The 22865-nt window shown below is 47.9% G+C and overlaps 1 protein-coding gene across 2 annotated transcripts in view; it reads right to left on the bottom strand.

The window, feature by feature from the left end:
• Positions 1-447: 447 nt before the first annotated feature.
• ALG11 (ALG11 alpha-1,2-mannosyltransferase) overlaps positions 448-22865 on the bottom strand; it is a 189508-nt gene continuing 167090 nt past the window's right edge. For both annotated transcript variants that reach the window (XM_069639130.1, XM_069639131.1), the window contains exon 4: positions 448-2615. In XM_069639130.1, coding sequence (XP_069495231.1) covers positions 2344-2615 — 272 coding nt within the window. In that variant the 3' untranslated portion in view covers positions 448-2343. The remainder of the gene's footprint in view (positions 2616-22865) is intronic.

Raw genomic sequence — 22865 nt, 5'->3', positions numbered from 1 at the left:
CAGCTTTTCTTCGGGACATGGGTGTCCTGAGGAGTCATCCATATTCTTGACTGAAGGATTTACACTCCATTCATGTGAGCAGGGAGATTAGACTAAGCAGGCGAAGATAAAACATAAAGTGACGCTTACCATACGAGTCCATGTCCACGTGCATGAAAACTTTGCACTGGTCAAAACTTGAGCACGGATTTATTCTTCTGCAACAGTTCTGTAAAAGAAAAGCTACACTGAAAAGAAAAAAATGACCAGTGTATTTAAACCACTATAAAAATAAATATGCACTCAAACTTGTCAGAGGTCTCAGAATGTGCACATTACCTGGTTGAACGTCGGGCTCAAAGGACATACTGCACTTAAGGAACGGGGTGGCATCTGACGCAAAAGCTAGACATGTACCTTTCTCCTTCAACGTAAATGCAGCATTTCCAGTAACCACAACCAGATGTGTATTGTTCATAATGTACTTTATTAGCCACCTATGCCATATACATGGGAAAGCAGAACACAGAGCATTCAGAATCCTCATTGGAATGTCAAAACTAGAATTCTAAATGACCTTGCACATCATCTACAAGAAAGAATGCGTCCCAAGATGTTGCATAGCAGTCATTTTGGATAGTTTACAAGATTAAGTCATCTAATAACTGACATTTGTACGGTCTCATTTTCCTCGAGCATCACCAATCTCCATGTTATACAGGACAGCACTATGTGTAATAATGGAAGAGATCCTGCATATACTATTCCCACGTTCATTCCACCGTGCCCGATTGGGACTGCACCCAGCGTTAACGTGATATGCTGGTGCGGACGATCTAATTAGACATCCGATCTACAATTACTCACTACATACAGCTGGACTAATTTGAAGAGGGTCCTTCATGCCAGAGTAATAGTGTATTCATTTTCATTCCCATTTTGGATGTTAAGCTTTTGAAACATTGTCATCTGACCAGTTACCAAAGCACTGCACTATTCCCAAAACCCAGTAACATAACTTAAATGTAGGAAGCCAACAAATGCTCAATGTTGATATTTCCGTGCAAGAGGAAAATACAGAACAGAACTAGCAGAGGAAAATACAGAACAGAACTAGCAGTGGCAGTTTTTGGGCATGAACAACAAAATTCACAGATATGCTCTTGTGACTATCACTGCCAGTAGAAGAAAGGGAAAAAAAACACAATGAGGAGGGAAGGGTGGGTGGTGGGGGGTGGGGTGGGCAGCGAGGTGTGATTCTCCTTTTTTAGTAATGCTGGAGGAAGACGAATAAATAATAAATAGCCAATAAACAACACAGTGCAGCAAAGAATCAGGACGGTACAGTGAAACATGTATAAAAACAAAAGCTGGCGTTGCTGCAGGTTTGGGGCGAGGTTGTAGTGCACTTAGATGTTCACCCGCAGGTGAAAGTTTAGCTCAAATATAAACGACATTTCTCCCATCTTCTCTAAAATAAATTGTCGATTAAAAAACCCCTCCCGATAGTATAGAGAAAGCCCACTCCAGATCAATAATCCAAGTAAACCTGCAAACGCGAGAACGTGTAGATCAAGTAACTACACTGCAACTTTGATAAAACTGCAATGAAACACATATCGGCGCTATTGGTGGGAAACGGAAGCGCATGGAGAGCAATGCATTGTGATGGTTGCAGTAGTTTATTAAGATGGAAACCTGCAATTCAAGTTTGTTGCATCAAATGCCAAAAGGCGGGTACATGCTTTTATAAAACCCAAGGCAGCTGCTAACTGTACAGAGACCGACCCCTATGGAGGATTCAAAGAGACGTGTACAGTGGGCTTGTAAAGGTAAAGCTTGACACGAGGGCAGACATCCAAGATGTCCGTTGTATTAAATCACTGTGCTTCTGTTGCATTCTCCACCAATATGACCTACTCCTTTCCAAAGACAGAACCCCCCCACTCCCCTCCGAGTCTGCTGCATCAACTACCACCAAACGTCACAGCCGTCAAAGGAAAAGTTTAATTTAGCAAATACTTTTTAGATGTATGCATTGTTTTTGCAGTTAACAATTCAGATGCATAACTACCTACCCAATAAAGAAGCTCTTTAGGACCAACCTAAAATCCTCAGCAAAGGAAACCTATTTTAAGTGACACTTGTTAATACAAGGAATGCCCAATAATGCCACCGCCTTGAGACCTGCTCCAGTTTATTGTAGGCACTAAGTAATAAAGCTGCATGTTCTTTCAAGTCATGCAGCCGTGCAATTAATTTGCACAATTGTCTGTAAATATATACAACTTCAATGTACTATACACCTGCACAGCAAGAGGGCTCATTTTTGTTAACATCTATACAATAACCAACCCCAATAATCTACTTAAATAATTGTTCCACCGCAGATAAGAAATTTCCATCAAATTCTTGGTCCGAAAACCTGTCAACAGACTGACGAGCATTTTGTCTAATCTGCAGCCGCTCCTCTGCTGAGAGGGACAATATGTGATCCATTGCCGCTGCATAACTTTCTTCGTCGTTTGCCAGAAATCCAGTTATATTTCCTTCGTACGGAACCACAATGTCCAGCTTTGGGCCTCCGGAATCGTGGGCCAGCATGATTGTCCCAGCAGCCATACACTCAACAATTCCTGAAAACAAAGAGAAAAGAAACACTGTTAATGTCTATTAGATACACATCACATAGTCATCCTTTGCATTTGCCTGCTCTCCCCTGTAGGTTCTCCCTGCCAGCGTGTTTATGACAAAACTAAAAAGTTCACTCATTCAACATTGGGTTAAAATGTGCTCTACTTTACCCACATGCCCTGCTTCATTCTTAGAGTCCTTACAAAGCAAGGTAAATATCACCTCAGGCAGGACTCCTGTTACTTAAAATAGTTTTCTGCCATTTTCAGGGACTGCCCTACCAGTCCTCTCTGTTGGGTATATACTGTGAATCCATACAACCTTTAGGTTAATATTGAAAAGTCAACAGTCTTTAAGAACATCCAGTTAGGAAATTAAACTTTTGACATCCAGGTGATTATTATATAAATAATTATCAAAAATAACATGACAGATATCAGTTAAAATTTAAGACCTGATTATTGTATTAAATATTGTAGGCGAATAAAGAAAAAGGAATACAGAGGGCAAACAATTCTTGAAGAAGGGGATACAACCAAACCCGAAAACACGTCGAGTAATATATGTCAACACTTTCCATGAACATTATATGTTATAAGGCAATTCTCCACAGAAGTGAAGAAAGTGAGATAAATATATTGTGTGCCCACAAAGAATATTGTGCCAAAATTGAGTGTGACTAAAAAATGTGTATGTTTATGTTTTCAAGTTTGAAATCGCATTAACACAAAGGTCAAAAACCTAATGAATTAAAATGCAAAATGTATAGCATGTGATTCAGAGCAAAATTAAATTGATGGTCATCTTTTTGATATAAACAGTGTCTAAAGTTGTTTTTCTACAAACATTTTTTCAAAAAAACATTGTTACTATTAACACACATTTTGATTGTTTTCACAATTGAATGGGTGTGCAGGGGAAGGGAGAGCTCCACAAATGTGTGGACATCTGTTGGTTTTATATAGAGGGCGGGTTACCCAGAAACCACCTGCCTTTCACAGGTATAACAGCGTTGCAGTTGGTCTGGTCCGAATCCTTTCTGCTTTGGTACTCCTCACTTTTTAAGGATTGTAATGAGGATGAGGGATGTGTGCGGGCCGGATGGGGGGAGGTGCCGAGATTACTTGCGGCTTCTGGTTCAAATAGGAACGTTTGGATAATACTCAACTGGATCACTCAGCAAACCATTTTCTGTCATTTAGGCTACTGCTATTACGAAATTCATAAACTTAAAGGTCTCTGAAAATCAGGCACCACAATTATTAAGACATAGGGATATCTCTCTCTAATGCCACACTGTCCCAGACTAGCAATGTAGCACATGACATATTAAATGCTCACTATGAAAGCAATCATTCAGCTAACAATCTACACATTTTCCGGCTTCTGGGATGATCCAGTGCCACCCTTTCCCACAGCTGCCTCAGCTCAAACGTAGTCACTCAGGGTCTCGCTCCTTTTCGGCACTCTTCTTTCACCCAAGGGATGCATTCCGAGATCAAAATACAGACGAGCCCCTATTAGGAGTATAGTGGTCACTGCAAAGCGGTGGGTCATTCTAAAAACCACCTGTTATACCACTCTGATTATGGGTTAGGAAACCCAAAGGCGTGAAAAGCACTTGCTTGCGAATGGAGGTAGAACATCCACAAAACATGGCAGTAATGGTGCTATTGCATCTGGTAACACGGCCACTCCACAACCTCCAATAACACTGGTGGTAATGATACTGCAGTTTGGCAGTATTAGCATCGACGAGTCCCATTGAAAATCTATGTCATCTGGACGGAAAAAAATAATTAAAAAACATTCAACAGCCCCCATGAAATAAGTCCCCCTTCTTATACACCATTCCACCAATCCCCAAAAATCCACATTGCCTCTCTTTCCAATCCATGATGGAACAAATTGTACCAACATCAGGAGTACAAATTGTAAGCTGCAAACTACTAGCCAGGCATTAAAAGTCACTCCCCTTAATTTATTTATGTACACACATTATCTATAGCCAGTGGCAAAGGCAAATGTGGAGGCCTGCTAACGTAATTGTATTGATTTGGGTGTTCCTCTAAAATATTTTAAATCTGTATTGCCTGCAAGTTGTTCAATCTATTTTAAAACAAACTCGCAACCTGTCAAGTACAGAGACAGGGCTGGAAATTACTGGGAGTTATTCAGCCTTTGAGAGCCTCGTTACCTTGAAGCCAACAGCTACGAGGAGCTACGTTTGGCTCCCCAGGTCAACTGGTGCCTTACATATCTGCATACGTGACATTAACGGAGTGAGAATGTTAAAGAAGAATTAGGACATATCTTTTGCATGTTTAAACATATTGGGTCACATTCAGAATGGGCAGGTTCTATGTTCATTCATCCCCAGTTTGTTTTGTTGCGGCATATTTTGCAGAAGATTTTTACCAGAAAAAATTAAAATGTTTTATTTTTATTTGGGTGGGGTCCCCCCCAGGCCGCCCTCCCCTATTATTTATTCCTTATTCCCCACCCTATTTATTCCCCATTCCCCACCTCACTTCACCAGCTGGCAGAGGTCATGGTAAGGAGCTGAGCTCTGTGCTCATTTGGGTGTTTTTGATGGGCTTCCATCCGATGCTTTACATTTAAAAGTAAAGGTTTCCTTTTTGCCACCTCGCAGCTCGTATCAGCTCCTGCTTCCCCTCCCCTCCCTTGAGCCTTTTCCTGCTCCCTCTGCCCGCGCCAGACCCCGATTGAGCACTTGGCCCTATTTAACTGTGCACTCAGGGCAGCCCCACTGCCCGTTGCAGGCCCCTGTGGCCAAGGACCCAGAGGCAAAGGACAGCTCCAGATGGTGTCTTCCGGGGAAGCAAGAAAGACTGCAGCCATCAACCTGCTGCAACTGACCAGGCAGGTGCTGTCAGGGGGGCAGCATTCACTGCACCCCACTTTACTGACCCTCCCCTTCAATCATTCCTACGTTGTTACCACACCACACATAAGCATGCATGTACATTATTTTGTTTACCCTTCCTCACATCTCCCAGGATAGTCGCATTGTCTTGCACTGCTGCTGTGTTTAAACTAGGGCTTTCTCCCTCTTTTTAGGAAAGTTGAATCTGGGTGTTGTGCATTGTGGTAACTGTGGTACTGTTAACTGTGTCTCATTAGGCTCTCTCCCACTCTCTGGGACCCTCCCCCGCTGGAGTGTTTGTACTGTTGAGTGTACCTCTCTGCTCCTTCTGTGTGTTCCATACTGTGACCACACCCCCCCACCCCCACAGTGCCTCCTGTGCTGTGCGGCACTGGGCTGTGCATCCCTTCCCTCTCATTCACTCTCCCCTTCTCCTACTTCATCCTCACACCCTCTATGGTGCTTGCCATTTCCCGCATCCTCTTTAACTGCTACTCTATCTCCTATCCTATCCTATCCTTCTCACTAAGTCGAGAAGGAAGAAGTTCAAAAGAGATATCCTGGTCTCCAACCCAGGCCTCCCTATTCTATTGCTGATACCTACATCAGGGCTTCCTTCAGAGACTCAATGACATCCTGTTTGTCGTCCCCTCTCCTGAACTATGGACCCCTCATATGCTCTCTGTTCCCTGTCCCTTCTCCTCCTCTCCCATTAATGGCGGCACTCAGAGGAGTGGAAAGAGGCCAAGAGGATCTCCTACCAAGACCATCATTAATGTCTATCTGACTGGCACAGTCTTGGGTCCAGGGCCCTCAGCCCAATCTCCTCCTTTTCGATAAGTGCCTCCGGTGTATTATCAACTTCCCTCCTTCTCCTGCTACTCCTACTAGCACCTCTCTGGCTCCTCCGCCACCTTCTTCTGCTGTCACTCTGGCACCTTCCTCCTCCTCGCTGGCTACTAAGCTACCGCCTTCTACCACTTCTGCCCACGATCGGGCCCCTCTGCCACTTCCACTGGGTGTACCTCAAGCCTGTATCCCACCACGTAAGTCTTTCAAACGTGTCAACCTGCTCCACGTCGCTACTCTCAACTCCCGCTCCGCTGTCAAACACTCCTCTGACATCTGACACCTCCTTGAAGAACTTGACCTGGATGTTATCGCTCTCACTGACACATGGTTCACAGCCAGCTCTGTCATGAGTTTTGACACTCTTCCCTGATGGCAACAAGATCCTCTCCAAACCCAGAACCAACCTTTGTGGAGGTGTAGTAGCTCTGATCTTTCCGGAGTGGGTCCCTGCTCCAGTCATTCCAACGAAGGCCTACTCTTCCTTTGAATGCCTGGTCTGCAGGCTCTCCATCTCCCCTTGCCTCTCTCTGACTGTGGCACCATCTACAGGCCACCTGGCCAGGTCACCCTCTTCCTCTCAGAATGGACTGATCTCTCCTCTTCTCTCCTTGCCTCTACTTCTCAGCTTTTCCTCCTTGGGGACCTCAACATCCACCTGGATGCTTCTCATCCCTCTTCAGGGCTCTTCCGCAACCTGCAACCTCTGCAACACTCTTTCCATTCTACCCTCTGGTCCAGCACACTCTGCCGGGCATACCTTGGATGTTCTCGTCTCCTCAGACATCCCCTACCCGAACCCTCTCACCACTACTCTCTCTTGGACTGACCACTTTCTGCTCTCCTCTCACCCAACGCTCTCTGTACCACAGGCTAAGCCCACCCCAGCACTGCCACCTACCTTCTCAGTCATTCGGCCCATGAAGCGTGCATCAGTGGATGCCTTCGCTGCCACTTTCTCTGCTCCTCCTACGCCTGCCGCTGACTCACATTCTTACACAGCCGCCTTTAACCTGCATCTTTCCATCTCCAACACTCTGGAGGTCTTTGCCCCGGTCATGAGAATCCATCTAAACCCTACCTCCACGTGCAACTCTTGGTATGACTCCGACCTCGCCACTCTGAAAAGCAAGTGTAGGGTGGCTTAGAGCAAGTGGAGGGCATCAGGCGCATCCTCTGACAAACTGGCCTGCCGCCTGCTCCAAAGGCAATAAAGACTGTCCTGTCCAAGATGAGAACCCACATCCAAGCCCGCACCTTTGCGGTCTCTACAACACAGCCAAACTCTTCAAAATCTGCAAGGAGCTGGACAATCCTTATGCAGTCTCCACCTCTCCTGCTCCCTCGCAGGTCCTATGTACGGCTCTGGCTTCTCACTTCACCACTAAAACTCAGGACATCCTGTCCTCTCTCTCCTCTTCCTCTTCCTCGCCCTCTCCCTCTCCACCCTCGGTCCCCCTCTGGCCACCTCTCACTCTCCTCCTCCCTTCTCTTTCTCTCAGACTAAACCCAACAAGGTTTCTAGATAAGTCCGATCTATGAAAGTGACGTCCAAACAGGTGCTCCCCTGCTCCTCCAGAACCATCAAGGACCACATTGACACCCTCACTCCAGCCTTGGCCGAGTTCTACAACCACTCTTGCCACTGGAACTTTCCCCTCCCTCCTCAAGCACTCCCTTGTGCAACCCCTCCTTAAAAAGCCTTCTGCCGATCCTTCCTGCCTGGCAAACTATCGCCCGATCTCTACAATTCCTTTCCTGGGAAAACTCCTGGAAAAGCTGGACATCTCCCAGCTTACTCTACGCACTGAATCTGTTGGTTGTCTCGATGACCATCAGTCTGGTTTCAAAGCAGCCAAAGGCACAGAAATTGCTCTCCTAACACCCATGAAGATCTGCTCGCCAATCGCGATTCAAGCCTTCCTTCTGTCCCCATCTTCCTTGACCTTTCCTCTGCTTTTGACAAGGTCAATCATGTCATCCTGATGAACCAAATCAGCGAGAACCTGAGCATTACGGATCAGGCCCTACAGTGGTTGTCCACCTTTCCTGGACCGACCCTTCGAGGTCCAACTTGGGTCCTTTCTCTCCACCACCTCGCTCTCTCCACATGTGATGTTCCCTAGGACTCTAACCTCTCACCCTGGCTCTTTAATGTCCACTTGGCCCCTTTGGCCCACCTGATCTCTACCTTCTCCTCCAACTTTCAGTTCTATGTGGATGACACTCAGTCCTCTTCCAGGCTCCCCTCAGCCTCCTCTCCTCTCTCGCTCATTCATGACTGTCTATCCGCGATTTAGGATTGGTGCACCTCTAAATATCTCTGCCTTAATGCCAGTAAGACTGACATCCTCCTCATAGGGACCCCTGCTTCCGCTTTCCCTCCCTCACTCTGGCTGCCCTCTTTGGGCCCTCTTCCTTCGCCTTCCTGTGAGGCAAAAAACCTTGATGTCAGACTCCACTCTCTCCTTCTCTCCTCACATCACGGACCTTGCCAAGAAGGCCCACTACCTGCTGTATCGCCTCACAGGTATTTTCCTTTTCTCACTTTCCCCCAGATGTTCACCATCTCCAGCACCCTGGTTCTCTAGGCTGGACTACTCCAATAGGCTCTTTCTCAATCTGCCTTCCTCTACTCTCCGCCCTCTGCAACTAATCCAGAACAGAACTGCAAGACTTGTTCTTGGCCTCAAGCTCAGGGACTGCATCTCTCCAGCCCTGAAATCTCTCCACTGGCCCCCAGTGGCTGCAAGGATCAAGTTCAAGACCCTCTGCATCGTCCAAAAGGTTTTCTGGGGCCCGGGTTGGGCCCTGCACTACATCCAGCTCTTTTCCAAAACATCTTCCTTTGAGCCCTTCGCTCAGCTATCTCTGACTCGCTGAGGGTCAGACGCTTTTCCAGGCAGAGAGTGGGAGGGGGGCATAGAGCTCTCTCCTCTGAAGGTGCCTCCCTCTGGAATGGCTTCCCTGCCCCTCTCAAACTTGAGCCAGAGCACCTGAAGTTCTGGAAGTTTTGATAACTATGTCCTCTTTTTGGAGGCAGAGAATGCCTTAAAATCATGTACTTTCCATTAACGTGGTAAAACAAAATTGGTGTCAGGAATGCTGGGACAGAAATCTATCTTCAGAGTGGGTTCTTTTCGAGGGGTTAAATAATTTGATTCCTTTTGGTCCTTAATTTGACAAAATCTTATTGCTGCGGGGGAAACAGGACAAATGAACACATTAATAGAACCCAGTTATCGTTCAACAAGTTCTTGGGATAGGTCCGATAAATGTCCCATTAGTGGTTAATAAGACAATGCTTAAGGCAATTTCATTTTCTGCAACTGAATTATGGGATTCTGAGGATGAGTACAAGATAGCCCTAGAAAAGAAAACAAAGAATGGGTGGCCCAAAATAAGCCAGTTGGCATTCTACAACGGAAAGTAGGCTCTGAATTTATTGGAGGAGGCAGATGGAAACACCCTATTTTTTTGTAGGTGATTCAGAAAAACATGGGTGATATTCATTAGCTGCCAGATATAGATGGCAGTCCGGTGAATCCTTGGCTTTCCATTTTTAGGCACATACTGCAAAATATAGGATTTGACAGTTTTGTGTAGCAAACTCTACACCCCAGAAAGAGCTAAAGGAATATTGTCCCATCAGCTGGAGGAAAGGGCAAATCTTGAAACACCTTTAGGGGTCCACTATAAGCTGTCTATTATTCCCAAAGTACTTATTTACAAATGATTATAGATAATAAGGAGGGCTACCAAAAGTTTATTTTAATAACCATTTAACAAAATACGAAATACCACTGGCGACAAATATTTGTTGTTGGAAATGCAGGTTTTACAACAAGCGCAAGTTTCTATACAACACGGACATAGTCGAGGAGTTCACAATATACCAGACCATATGCTAGTGGTATAGGACGCATGTGTCTACTGTACAATTATTTTTCAATTATTACCTCAGAGACAATCTATTTTGGTTTAGTTTCCCAGTTCCATAATAGGTTAGTCGTTTTGGTATTCACTCCTTTGTTTGCCCACACCAATCTAGTCATGCCTGAATGTCGTTTTATTTCCTCGTTGGAACTTTTTTTCGTTTATTCACAATCTTGCCTCTGCTGGGGTGGAGCAGGACGTTTGGAAGCAATCGATTCGGCGCAGGACGTTTCGGCGCGGCCAGTAGGGTGCAGGGACATTTCGGCGCAGGGACATTTCAGCATGGAAAGAGCAGGAACTACATTATAAACTTCATGAGCCTGCACCTGTAACATGCATGAGTTACAGGTTCATAAATAAATAAGCAGGACGTTCAGTAGTCTCGAACCCTGGTCTCACATATAACATAAAACTACCATTTTAACCTTACCTGGTCTTTTGTGGCAAGCCTGCGATCATGAGGGAACCAGACATGAACATACCCCGGAAGCACAGGAGTGCCCCGGAATTACCCGAGTACGTAGGGTGCACTGGTTCCAGGCTCTCAACTTGTTGCTGGTTGTTCAGCAACCACACGACCAGTGAGTGGAGTGCCTTACTTCATGCTCTGGTGTGTGCACACCTTTATTATTATTTCTGTATTAAATATAATGAAGCAGGAGCGGTGCCAGCCCTGTTGTGTGTAAGGGAGTGCTCACCAGGCACACTGAAGAGGTACACAGAGGGGCGACTGCCCCCTTTTGCCCCACTGCCATGAACCCCATGTAATAGTGGAGCCCCATCTGCAAGGCCTTATAGCTAGCTGTTTCCATCCACAGCAAACAGGCCTAGCGAGTGCCAGGTGAGGCAAGTTAGGAATGAATGTGGCTTGTACAAAGATCACAGACTCACATGCATGACACAAGAAGAAGACACGGTCTACCTGTGCTCACACTTCTGCCCAACGCACTGTGCCCTGGGATTGGATGAGAAGGAACAAGTTACTTACCTGTAACTATTTTTCTCAAGCATGGGTCAGGCATGGATTCACATGCTCATCAATATTCCCCGTTGTCAGGCTTGGAATCCTTGTTAAAAGAAAAAGCGGTTTCACTTTCAAACTGTATTTCTCCTTTAAATCAATCACTGTCCTCTGGGTCATACTGCCCCCCATCCAATGACAGCCCTCTCCCTAAGCCCCTCCTCATATAGTTGCAGTATGACCAAGAAGAGCCGCAGAGGGGTTGGAGGGAGGGTTCACATGTGAATCCATGCCAGACCCATGCTGGAGAACAGTAGTAAGTAACTTGTTCCTCTCCAGCATGGGGTCTGGCATGGATTCACATGCTCATGAATAACAAATACATAGCAGTACAAGATTACACAACCATGGGTGGTGGCAAGGTTCAACAGAAGCAATTAACTCTTACCTCTGGAACAGACTCACCTCATGCGAACAGGTTGCGTAGCGCTGCTTCGCCGACTCTGGACTCCTCCCTGGAATTCCTGTCAACACAGTAGGACTTTGAGAAGGTGTGCATGGACCTCCACGTAGCAGCCGTGCAGATGTCTAGGAGGGGAACAGCAGACAGGAATGGCATTGTTGCAGCGATCGCTCAGGTGGATGGGGCTCTCGGACGGCCGGGCAGCGGTCGTTCGCCGACCAATGACAGTGCGTGATGTAGCCGGAGAGCCACCTTGAAATGGAAGCCTTGGACAAGGCCTTCCCATGGTTCAAAGGACCAAAGTTCACAATCTGTTGTGAAGTCTTCCGAAAACTCTTCAGGCATGTCACGTAGAACTTCAAGGCACGAGCAACGTCCAGCGAGTGCAAGGGCCTTTCAGCTGGTGACAAAGGCTTTGGGGCGGAATTCCGACAGAACCTTCAGCATGAAAGAGGGGTGCGTCTGTAGCACTACCCTCGATTTGTGGAAAGCCAAGCAAGGTTGCTCGCAGGACAGGGCCTGGCAGAGGTGAGGGCCACAAGGAAAGCTGTTTGCAACGAGTGGAACTTGAGAGGGGCCTGATGCATAGCCTCAAAGGGGGCCCCCCCATGAGCCTCGTCAGCACCACATTAAGTTCCCACACCAGGGCAGGAGCCTTTACTGGCAGGAAAGATCGAAAAAGCCCTTTGAGGAACTCCTTGACTAGTCAATGAGACCAAAGTGAAAACCTTCGTGGATACCTGGTGTAGCGGAAGATAGCCGCCAGATGTACCTTGAAAGAGGCGTGCACCAGTCTGGCCTTGACCAAGGATAGCAAGTATGGAAGAATCTGCAGGGCGGTACCCTCAGAGGGGTTATCTTCAGAGACCGCCACCACATAGTGAAACGCTTCCACTTCTGACCGTAGAACTTCAAAGTCGACGATGCCATGGCCTTGGCGAGGACCTCTCTGCAGTCCACAGGCTACTCATATCCTCCAAACTCTAGGGCTGCAGGAGCCAAGCCCTCAGGTTCAGCATCCTAGATTGTGATGAAGGATCGCGCCTTCTTCTCTGTGAGAAGATCCAGAACCACTGGCAGCTTGACCGGAGGTAACGTGGACAGCCCGAGAGGGTCCGGATACCAAATCTGCCTCGGCCACACCGGGGCGATGAGTATCATTCTGCATTGGCACTGTCTGAGTATATTGATTACTCGTAGCAGGAGAGGCAACGGAGGAAACGCGTACAGAAATATCCCTTCCCACGGGAAGGAGAACGTGTCCCCCCCACCCCCCAGGCTCCTCGGTTGGTGGAATCTGCTGGCAAACTTCTGGCATTTGGAGTTCGCCGCCGTCACAAGCAGATCGATCTGGGGCCTGCCCCACTTGAAGATGTTGTCCACCTTGTCCTGCCAAAGTTCCCACTCATGGCAGGAGCGCAATTCCCTGTTGAGGGAGTCTGTGTTCTTGACCCAAGTCAGGTGAAGAGCGATGAGAAACATCTCTTGTCTGAAGGCCCAGAGCCACAAGTCTTGCGCTTCCTTGGAGAGCGCTGGGGATCGAGTGCCCCCCGTTTCCTGATGTAGAACATGGTGGTGTCCATGAAGATCCTCACCACCTTGCCGTTCAGAGACAGAAGAAACGACTTGAGGGCCCAGAACACTGCCCGTAGCTCCAGGATGTTGATATGGAGATCCTTCTCCTCCGGCACCCACAGGCCGCTGGTGTGGGCTCCGAAGCCTTCCAGAGACGCGTCCGTTGTGACAGTCTCCTGGTATGGAGGGTTTTGAAACCCTGTGCCCCGGCGATGTTCGAGCAGATGCCCCACCACCCTATCGCCTGATGGAACTCATCCTCGAGCGGGATCTTATCTGCGAAGCTTCCGGACACCTGTATCCAGAGAGCATCCAGGAACTCCTGAAGAGGTTGCATGTGCAACCTGCGCCAGATGAGGTAGGTGCAGTACGACATCATGCCGAGCAACGACTTGATGGTCCGCACCGAGGCGGTCTTCATCGACAACAGCCGCTGCAACCTCCCTTGAATGGCTGCTACCCCCTCCTCCGAGGGGGACCCCAGGCAGGACACCGTATTGAGTCTGGCTCCTAGGAACAGGGCGTTCTGCGATGGTGTTAAGCAGGACTTTTGATAGTGCATAGAGAATCCCAGATCCGTCAGTAGCTGGACGGTCGCCACCGTGTGTCTGATGGCCAACTCCCGCAAGTGTGCCCGGGAGAGCCAGTCGTCGAGGTACGGGTATATGTGTATGCCCCGTAGACATAGCTGGGCCGCGCCCGCTGCCAGGCATTTTGTGAACACTCTGGGGGCAGACTTCAATCCAAAAGGCAGAGCCTTTAACTGGTAGTGCTGACCCTGCACTACGAAACACAGAAACTTCTGATGTTTCTTGTGAATGGGGATGTGGAAATAGGCGTCCGTCAGGTCCAGCGATGTCAAGAAGTCTCCTTCCTCCAGTTGGCTGAGCACATGTTGCAACGTGACCATCCTGAACTTTTCAAGTATTTGAGACGCCGCAGGTCTAGGATGGGCCTCCAGCCCCCTGTCTTCTTTCTGACAGAAAGTATCTGGAATAGACTCCGGAGCCCTGCAGCCTTTGGGGAACTAGCTCCACCGCCCCTTTTTGCAGCAAGGCCCATACCTCTTCCAGGAGCCGAGGATGTGCTGTTCCTGACGGGTAATCAGAGTGATCCGCGGACACCTGCGTTGAAACTCCAGGGTGAGCCCCTGGGCGAGAGCATCCAGCACCAATCTGTCGGTGGTGATCTTCTACTCGCTGATGAACTTAGTCAGCCGGCCTCCCACCGGGGTGCACACACGGGGTCCAGACAGCCCGGCTAGGCCAGGCCTGTTTCGGAGCCGGCATCCTGCCATGCTGCGACGACGCTGTCCTCCGCTACCGTAGGACTGGAAACGGCCTCTGTAGGCTTCCTGAGTCATGGATCTGGAGGGCTGACGGTACAACGAGGAGAAACATTTGCCAGACCTGTTCGACTTTCCCCTGGAGGAGCAAAAAAAGAGCACTGCTACTGGAGAGTGCCCAGGGAACAAGCGTCTCCGTATGAGCCTTCATGGCCTGGAGGGACTCGTCGACGACCTTCCCAGACCAGTTCTTTCCATCGAAGGGCATGTCCAACACCTTCGCCTGGACCTCCTGCCGGAAATGCGCGGCCTTCATCCAGCCTTGTCGAAGGCAGACACTGTTCCCCCATCTGCCGGAACCCCATGTCAGGGATGTCCACTGCCACAGTAATCGTGTGATCAGACGCTATTCCCACCCCTCCTGGAAAAGAGCGATTGCCTCCATCATCGTCAGGGAGCACTCCAGAATGGGCCCTAGCTTGTACCACAGCTTGCTGTCATACCTGGCTAGGATTGCCAGTGCGTTGGTTGCCTTGATAGGTGACGCTGTGGTGTAAATCACCTTCCTTCCCAGGGCATCCTTTTTCCCCCTCGCTGTCCAGAGGGGCCAAAGACGAGTTAGCCGACCATTTCCTCGCGGCCGCCGATACCACCGAATCCGGCGATGGTTGCGACCTCAGGCACTTGGGTGCGGAGTCCGGGAACCCGATAGCTCTTCTCCAGCCTATCTCGTTTGACTGGAGCCGTGCAAGGGTTCTTCATGAGGGCAAGGCCCTCTTCACACATGGCATCCAGAAGGGGCACCGCCATGATGGCCTCCTCTTGGTCTTGCGCCTCTGGTACAAGAAACCCTCCTTCCTGGTTTCTTCTGGCACAAGCTGGAATAGTTTGGAGGCTCTGGAGATCGTGGAGTGGAACAACCCGACCTTGTCTGGTGTTGACACCTTAGGTGGCGCATCCAAATGCGGAAGCTCTCTGTCCGCTGCAATGATATCCTCGTCATCCGTAGTTGTGGCCGTATCCGTCCCCATACCCGTGTCTGGGTCTGTTGAGGGAGAAAGGGCCCGATGCGAATGTGGAGGCTGAAACTGAGGCGTCGGGTGACACTTCCTCTTTTTCGTTGGAGGCAGAACGGGACTGGGGGACCACCGGAACCGGCCCCGGGGGCCTCCTCTTCTGCATCTCTGACACTAAGGTGTGAAGGGTCGACAGAACGTCCAGAGACGCATCCCTCGGCTGAGCTGGCGGGATCGGAACACTAGGCCCTGCGCCGCCGTTGTCCTCCTCTTCCATGTCCTCGTGGATCATGTGCAAGGACTTCTGGTCCTCATCCATGGACAAGACCTCCATGGCTTGGGCCACAGCCTGGGAGGGCTGCTTCGGGCCTCCTCATACCCCCCCTTTCCCTCCTGCGGGGCTTGAACCGGGGCATGAGCCGGTTTACTCCCTTCCGGCATGCCAGCAGACTTTGCCAAAGTCACTGCAGCGGTGGCCCGCCTTGGGGGCAGGGATACCGTCTGAGCTGCGGGGGCTACCTTCACAGGGTCAGCCCCCTTAGCAGTTGTGATAGCAGCCGCCACCAACTCCATCAACAAAGTCTTATCCTGTGCCGATTGGGCCTGCTTGGGCTGCTCGGCCGCCTTCTCCTCCGTCCGTGGCTTCTCAGACTTCTCCTGCAGTTTAGCCGGGTTAAATGATTTCCTTTTCGAGGAGGAGCTTGATTGCCGGCTAGCAATGGAGGCGGAGGGTGATGTTGATTGTGCCCTGTCCACCTTAGGACCCACTTCTGCAGCAAACCCAGACTTGCGGTTCTTGGCCTGGTCTTGGGCCCCCACAGGTGGGGCACCCTCAAAGGACTTGGAAGACAGCTGCTCTGACTAGTCGACCCTGGGTGAGGCATGACCCTGCTGGGAGCACGGGGCAGAGGCCCTGGCGTTCAGCCACACTGCCAGTCTACTGTGCCTGTCTCTCGTCATTTTCTTGGAGAACCCGAGGCATATCTCGCACTCCACCTCCTTATGGTCTGGTTGCAGGCAGTAGAAGCATTGCAGGTGCTCGTCTTCAAAAAACACATTCCGTAGCCTGCACTTGGTGCAGGGCTTGAAGAGGGACCTTCCCGCCTTCTCCTCAGTCATGGTCGGAGGGCGCGAAGTAGGCCCAATGGCCTTCTGGAATCTTCGACGATCTTCACCCTTGAGGGTTGCTGAAATTCACAAAGGCTCTTTTGTAACAAAAATAGAACCTTTTTCCATCGAAAACATGAAACAACATCAAAGTAGCTCACAGAGCAAACCCGAGGACTCCCAACACTGAAGCGTGCAGTAAAAATCTGAAGATGGCTGCCAGAGGAGGGGCTTAGGGAGAGGGCTGTCATTGGACAGGGGCAGTAAGACCCAGAGCACAGTGATTGGTTTAAAGGAGAAATACAGTTTGTAAGTGAAAGTGAAACTTTTTTCTTTTACAGAGGATTCCCAGCCTGACGACTGGGAATATTCATGAGCATGTGAATCCATGCCAGACCCCATGCTGGAGAAAGAAAGGTCAGCCGTGACCCAGTTGTGAGCAGGTCACAACAGGCCTGGAGCAGCTGTATCAGGGCACAGTATGGGGTGTTACTAGAAAGCAGAAGATGAACAGCTTCACGATCTGGCCTTATGGGACTTGGCTTGATAGAATTTGCTTTGCAGATAGCCACACATACAACGGGTGTTGAGCTGGGGTTGCTGCTGGTTGCTTCGTGGTCGGATATTGGGTGTACCGCTGGTGGCAAGGTTGCTGCTACCACAGACTGGGGGCATGCTGTTCTGAGTGAATGGCAGCCTTTTCCATGTGCGCAGCCAGGATTGTGGGCATTGGATGATCTGTTCGGGGTGTTTGAGCATAAGGGTTTTCATTATGGTTTTGGTGTGGGATTGTGTCCTGTAGGAAGGGGATTTATGGTTTACATCTCTTGGTTTTTGGTGCTTTAAAGATTTTGTGACCAGTAATCATTATTTTTTTCATTATTATTTTCCCATCTTGTGGGGTTTCGCGATAGCCTGGTGCTAATTTTGGATGCAGTGGTCAAGTCACGTTTTTTTAATGAAGCGCATACATGAGAAATTACTTTGAGCCAGGCTCACGTGCCCAGCACAGGTAATAACTATAGAGAAACTATGAGATTTCCCGACTGACGGATGCCTTTGAAATAGCCTCATCACCAGTTTGGCCTCAGCCCTTAAATGTGTCGGTAATGCTTTTACCGCCGCATTTGAGGGCTGGCCAAATCATGAGTTGGGCGTAAAGTTTGGAGTTTCACCTCCAGCTTTTTGCTGGAGCTAAAATACTCCACTTTCCACCCGTTTTTTGGTGCTTAGCGCAGCTCTAATTGCGCCGGCGCTAATTGTGCCGGCACTAATAGCGCCCCCAACCCCACTGGATCCAAAGGACCCAATGGGGAATGGGAACTTACTGCTGGACCGCTACTCGCGATCCGGCACTAATAGTGCTGCACTGAGTAGCAGCAACGCTATTTGCGTTGGCGGTATTACCGTTGAGATACTGCCAAGGCTCTGAGAGAGCCCAAAGTCTGCATCACAGTCAGCAACATTCCAGATGTTGGCATTACTCTACTTAACGCAACTGATTAATCTCTTCACTTCATGGTATACCGAATACTCTGAATCAGGTGCATTGACCCTCTGTGCAATCTCATCTCATCTTTGCATATATTGTAGAGTGCCTCTTTTCAGAAATGCATTGGGCTGTGGAGAATTGGTTCAAGTGACATGTTATTGTTCAGACCGGTGTCCAGTCATATTTTCGAATGCAATATTTTCGAAAGTCAAAATGTCGAAAATATTTATTTGCATTTTTTTCGAATTAATGTTTTAATAATTAATATTTTATTAAACATTTTTTTAAAATAATTAAAGGTATATCCATGGGGGGCGTTTTCATAATTAATTAATTAATATTTTATTAAACATTTTTTTAAAATAAAGGTATATCCATGGGGGGTGGAGGGGATGGGGGTTTTTCATAATTAATTAATAATTTATTAAACATTTTTTTTAAATAATTAAAGGTATATCGATGGGGGGTGGGGATGTTGGGGAGGGGGGGAGGGGGGTTGGGGTAGGGGTTTGGGATAGGTGGGTTGGGGGGGGGGGGAACCCCCCATTAAAAACGTTAGTATTTGTGACATTTTACATTGTTATTTTAGCATTGGTTTTTCGATTTTTTTTCCCGACATTTTTTTTTCGAATTAATGACTTTTTCTATTATATGTATGTGATTTCGACATTATTTTTTCAAATTTTTTGCTGTTCGATTTTTTTTTTCTACTTTTTGACTATAAACCGTTCAGACCTACTGCAGTTCAAAGGTTTTCTGAAATTCTCCATCTTTTTTTGGTGAGTCTCACGTTGGCTTCAAAGGAACTGCTAGGATGTTGTGGGTACAGGGTAAATGTTACCCTCCTCAGTGCCACCTGTCCGACAGGCCGCTGCTAGGTTCACCCTCCCAAGACAAGGTATACAGGAGAAATTTGATTCTTGAGAGCCTGAACCCAAGCTATGTTTGCGCTATAGAAAATCCAACACATCCATCCATCCATCCATGCATGCATTCATCAATAGATACATCCATTAGTACATACAGGCATACATCACATATGTAAATATGTACATACTACATGCATATACACGTGAATCTCTTCACATATACACAGGTATATAGAAACATGTATGCACACAAATAAATCCTACCTATAAACACATATATATACATCTGTACATACATAAATCATAACTAGATTAGCCACAACGCGCTAAGCCTCTTTAAATAGCTGGTGCCATTGGGATAGAGCAGGCTAGGCTCTAAACATTTAAACAAGCAGCAGGTTTACACAACAGCCAAAGAGTGGTTAGAGGCTATAATTGTGGAACTGTAACACACTAGACCAGACTTGGTGTAGCAATTTTTTTTTCTTTAATTCATTTAAACATGTGCATCACATACAAGATTAAAAATTGTGTATCTTCATAAAAGTGCAGACCAGTTGTAGCACAATACTTACCCAACTGGGTGGATGACGCCACACGTTCCTCTCGTCTGATGTTAGTGAATCCTCACTGGAGGTTCACAACACTAGGGGCCTCATTACGACTTTGGACATGGCTGCCTCCAAAATCGTGTCCAGGTCCGGGTTCCCTGAATGGGGAAATATCTGGCCATTCCGACTTTGGGAGGCCCGGTATTTCCTCCTTCAGGGAACCTGGACCCGGTCCTTCCACATTCCCATTCGAGCCCCCATAGGGCTCAATAGGAATGGGGAGGGAGCTAACAACGGGCCCGTTAATAATTAGACCCGCTATGGACGTCTTGTAAAACCAGACGTCCAGATCGGGTCCCGCGAGGGGACCTCGTAATAGGGTGGAATGGGATTAACGGCACCGGCGCCATTAATCTCATTCCATCCATCTCGTAATGAGGCCCAAGGAGTTAAGATTATAGAATTCATGTCTGGTTTTTTGGAGGTTTTAACGTCTATAACAGATTTAACATGTGATGCAGATCGAATTTTTAAATGAACATGGGGCCATTGGGCATTGAGGTCCGATTACTGTATTGCTATAGGCACATTTTGTAGTTCATTATGAACACAGCTGTGAATGGGCAATTTGGGGATACTGGGTTGATAAATGCTGCACGAGTTTATATTCATAAGTACATTAGTGCACATATCTCGCAGAAACCGTTTATAAATACATTATTTTGAAATAAACTTAAAATCGCTTGAGTGATAATCCACTAAGCTTCTTGTAAATGCATACCTATATTAGTTGCATTCGCTAAGATAGCTTGCTTGAATTTTAAACATTAAACCTCACCATTTGCGGTAGTTAGACCACAGTTCAACATGGCGGTTCTTGGAATCCAAAAGATCATAGAGCTCTACGGGTATGGAAGTACTTTTGGGTACCTATTGGTCACATGAAATACTAGGCAAAGAGGGTGGAGCCTGTTGCCCGATTTTAATTTCTTTTAAAAAACGTGCGAGAAAACAGGGGATTGAGAACAAGCCTGAGGAAGCTCGTGAGATGAGCGGAACGCGTGGCGTCATCCACCCGGTTGGGTGAGTATTGTGCTACATCTGGTCTGCACTTTTATGAAAATATACAATTTTTAATCTTGTATGTGATGCACATGTTTAAATGAATTAAAGGAACATTTTATTTGCTACACCAAGTCCAGTCTAGTGTGCTTGGGCGTTTGTTACAGTTCCACAATTATAGCGTCTAACCACTCTTTGGCTGTTGTGGAAACCTGCTGCATATATATATTGAACTAGGGGGGTGAGGGGTGCACTCTGGTTCCCAGCTTTGTATACCTTTCACAGTCCAGTTGATCTTCTCCTCCAAGCGCTTTCATGCCTTTTGCAATCTTCAGGAAGGCAGTCTGTTCAGGTGTTACTGGTTAATACCAATTGTGGCCTCAGGAAAGTCTGGTTGCTGAAGTAAATGCAAATAGCCAAGAACCAACTCACCCTTCAATTACATAGTGTAAATCCCACAGCGGAGAGAGGGGGGGTTGGGGGGAAATCAGCAGTGTGACTGGCGGTATCACCCAGCGTTGCATGGGTCTGTAGCTGGCCGGCACGTGGGGGTCTACTATAGCCTTGTGTATGCTTTATTGTAGCAACAACTTCCTAATTTAGAATAAAAAAAGAAAAATGCTAAAATTGGTACTCTCCCAAAATCACCTATACTGATTGCACAGGTGGGGATGGTCGCAATTTCACTTGCAAGTGCTGTGGTAAATGGCAATGATGCGTTCGCAGCAAGATAATGCATGGTTATGGTAGTGTAGGCTGCTAGGATGTGTGCTGGTTGTTTCTTACCCAGTTTTTTTTTTAAACTTGCATACCAGAGGATGGTCACCTGTGGTCTATAAGTAAACATGGCTTTTCTTTTGCTAAACTGCTGAACATTGATAACTATTTAAAACCTCTTAATAGATTGTCACATTTTTTGTTTTTTGCGATTGACGTTTAGGCTCAGTTCACAAGCCCTCCCTGCTTTGATGTTCATATTTCCTGCCCCCAACCAACTACCACAACTCAGCCATCCCACCCCTAATTTCTCCACCCCACCCACTCAGTCACCCCACCCCCACTTGCTCTACCACCACCCTACCCACATCTCTCCACCGCCACCCACCTTACCCCACTCTCTACCTTCAACCACCAAACCTACCCCCACTCTCTCTCAAACCCTCCGTACTCGCTCTACCCCCTTGTCCCCCACTCACACTCTCTACCAACCTAAACCCACCATCTCTACAACCACCCACCCTACCCCCCACACTCTACTCCTACCCACTCTCTCTACCTCAAACCTACACCCACCCCAAAATCACTCTATCCTTCACTCACCCACGCCAATCACTCTAGCGCCCCTCCACTCACTATACCATCCCCACCCACCCCCATCCACCCACCCACCACTCACCTCTACCTCCCACCAAACCACCCCCACTCACTCAACCCCATTCACCCACCAACCACAAACTCTAAACCCCCCACCCTACCCCCTCCACCCAAGTCACTCTACCCCCTCTCTCTACCAACACTCTAAACCCACTCTCTCCAAACACCCCGCTACTCCACTCTAGTCCCACCCACCCTAACCCCACCGTCTCTACCTACAACCTATCCCCATTCACTCACTATTCCCCACTCACTATCAGATTGTCTTAGTAGAAGTGGGATGCAATGCCACAAGATATTAGGACAGGACTTCAATCTAGACACAGAGGCTAAATGCCCGGAAAGTATTAAAATTACATTGTCACCTGTAAACGGAACGGGTTGCGGGATAGAGAGGATTGAGCGCACACCTGATCAAGATCTTCAAAAGGTGTTTACTCCCCTGCACACTCCCCCCACGAGAGGATGCACCAACGAGCTGCGAGTGGTCATTTGGATGCTGGTGTTCCCATCAAGTTGGTAGACTAAACTATGTGACATGCATTACTTACCGTAAAAGCATTTCTGATGCTTGTTAATCTGCTTAGATTCACATGGTGTGATTATAGTCCGACATCCAGTGGTCACCGCAGAGTATTGCATCATGTCTTTCGAGAATCGAAAGGGGACGCCGACATGGGCGTGCATGTAACACTATCCCTATCGTGTAGTGTACCCAAACTCCCTCACGTGTCGAGGTCCCTCCAATTGTATTTTTTCTGCCATGAGGGAGCCTTATGACCATTGTGAGTGAGTACAGAAAGAGAAGTAGTACGACGTCTACGT

This window comes from Ambystoma mexicanum, chromosome 7q, assembly GCF_040938575.1.
Source record: "Ambystoma mexicanum isolate Mex_15411 chromosome 7q, UKY_AmexF1_1, whole genome shotgun sequence".
Classification (NCBI taxonomy): Eukaryota; Metazoa; Chordata; class Amphibia; order Caudata; family Ambystomatidae; genus Ambystoma; species Ambystoma mexicanum.
This window is presented reverse-complemented; position numbering and strand designations above follow the sequence as displayed.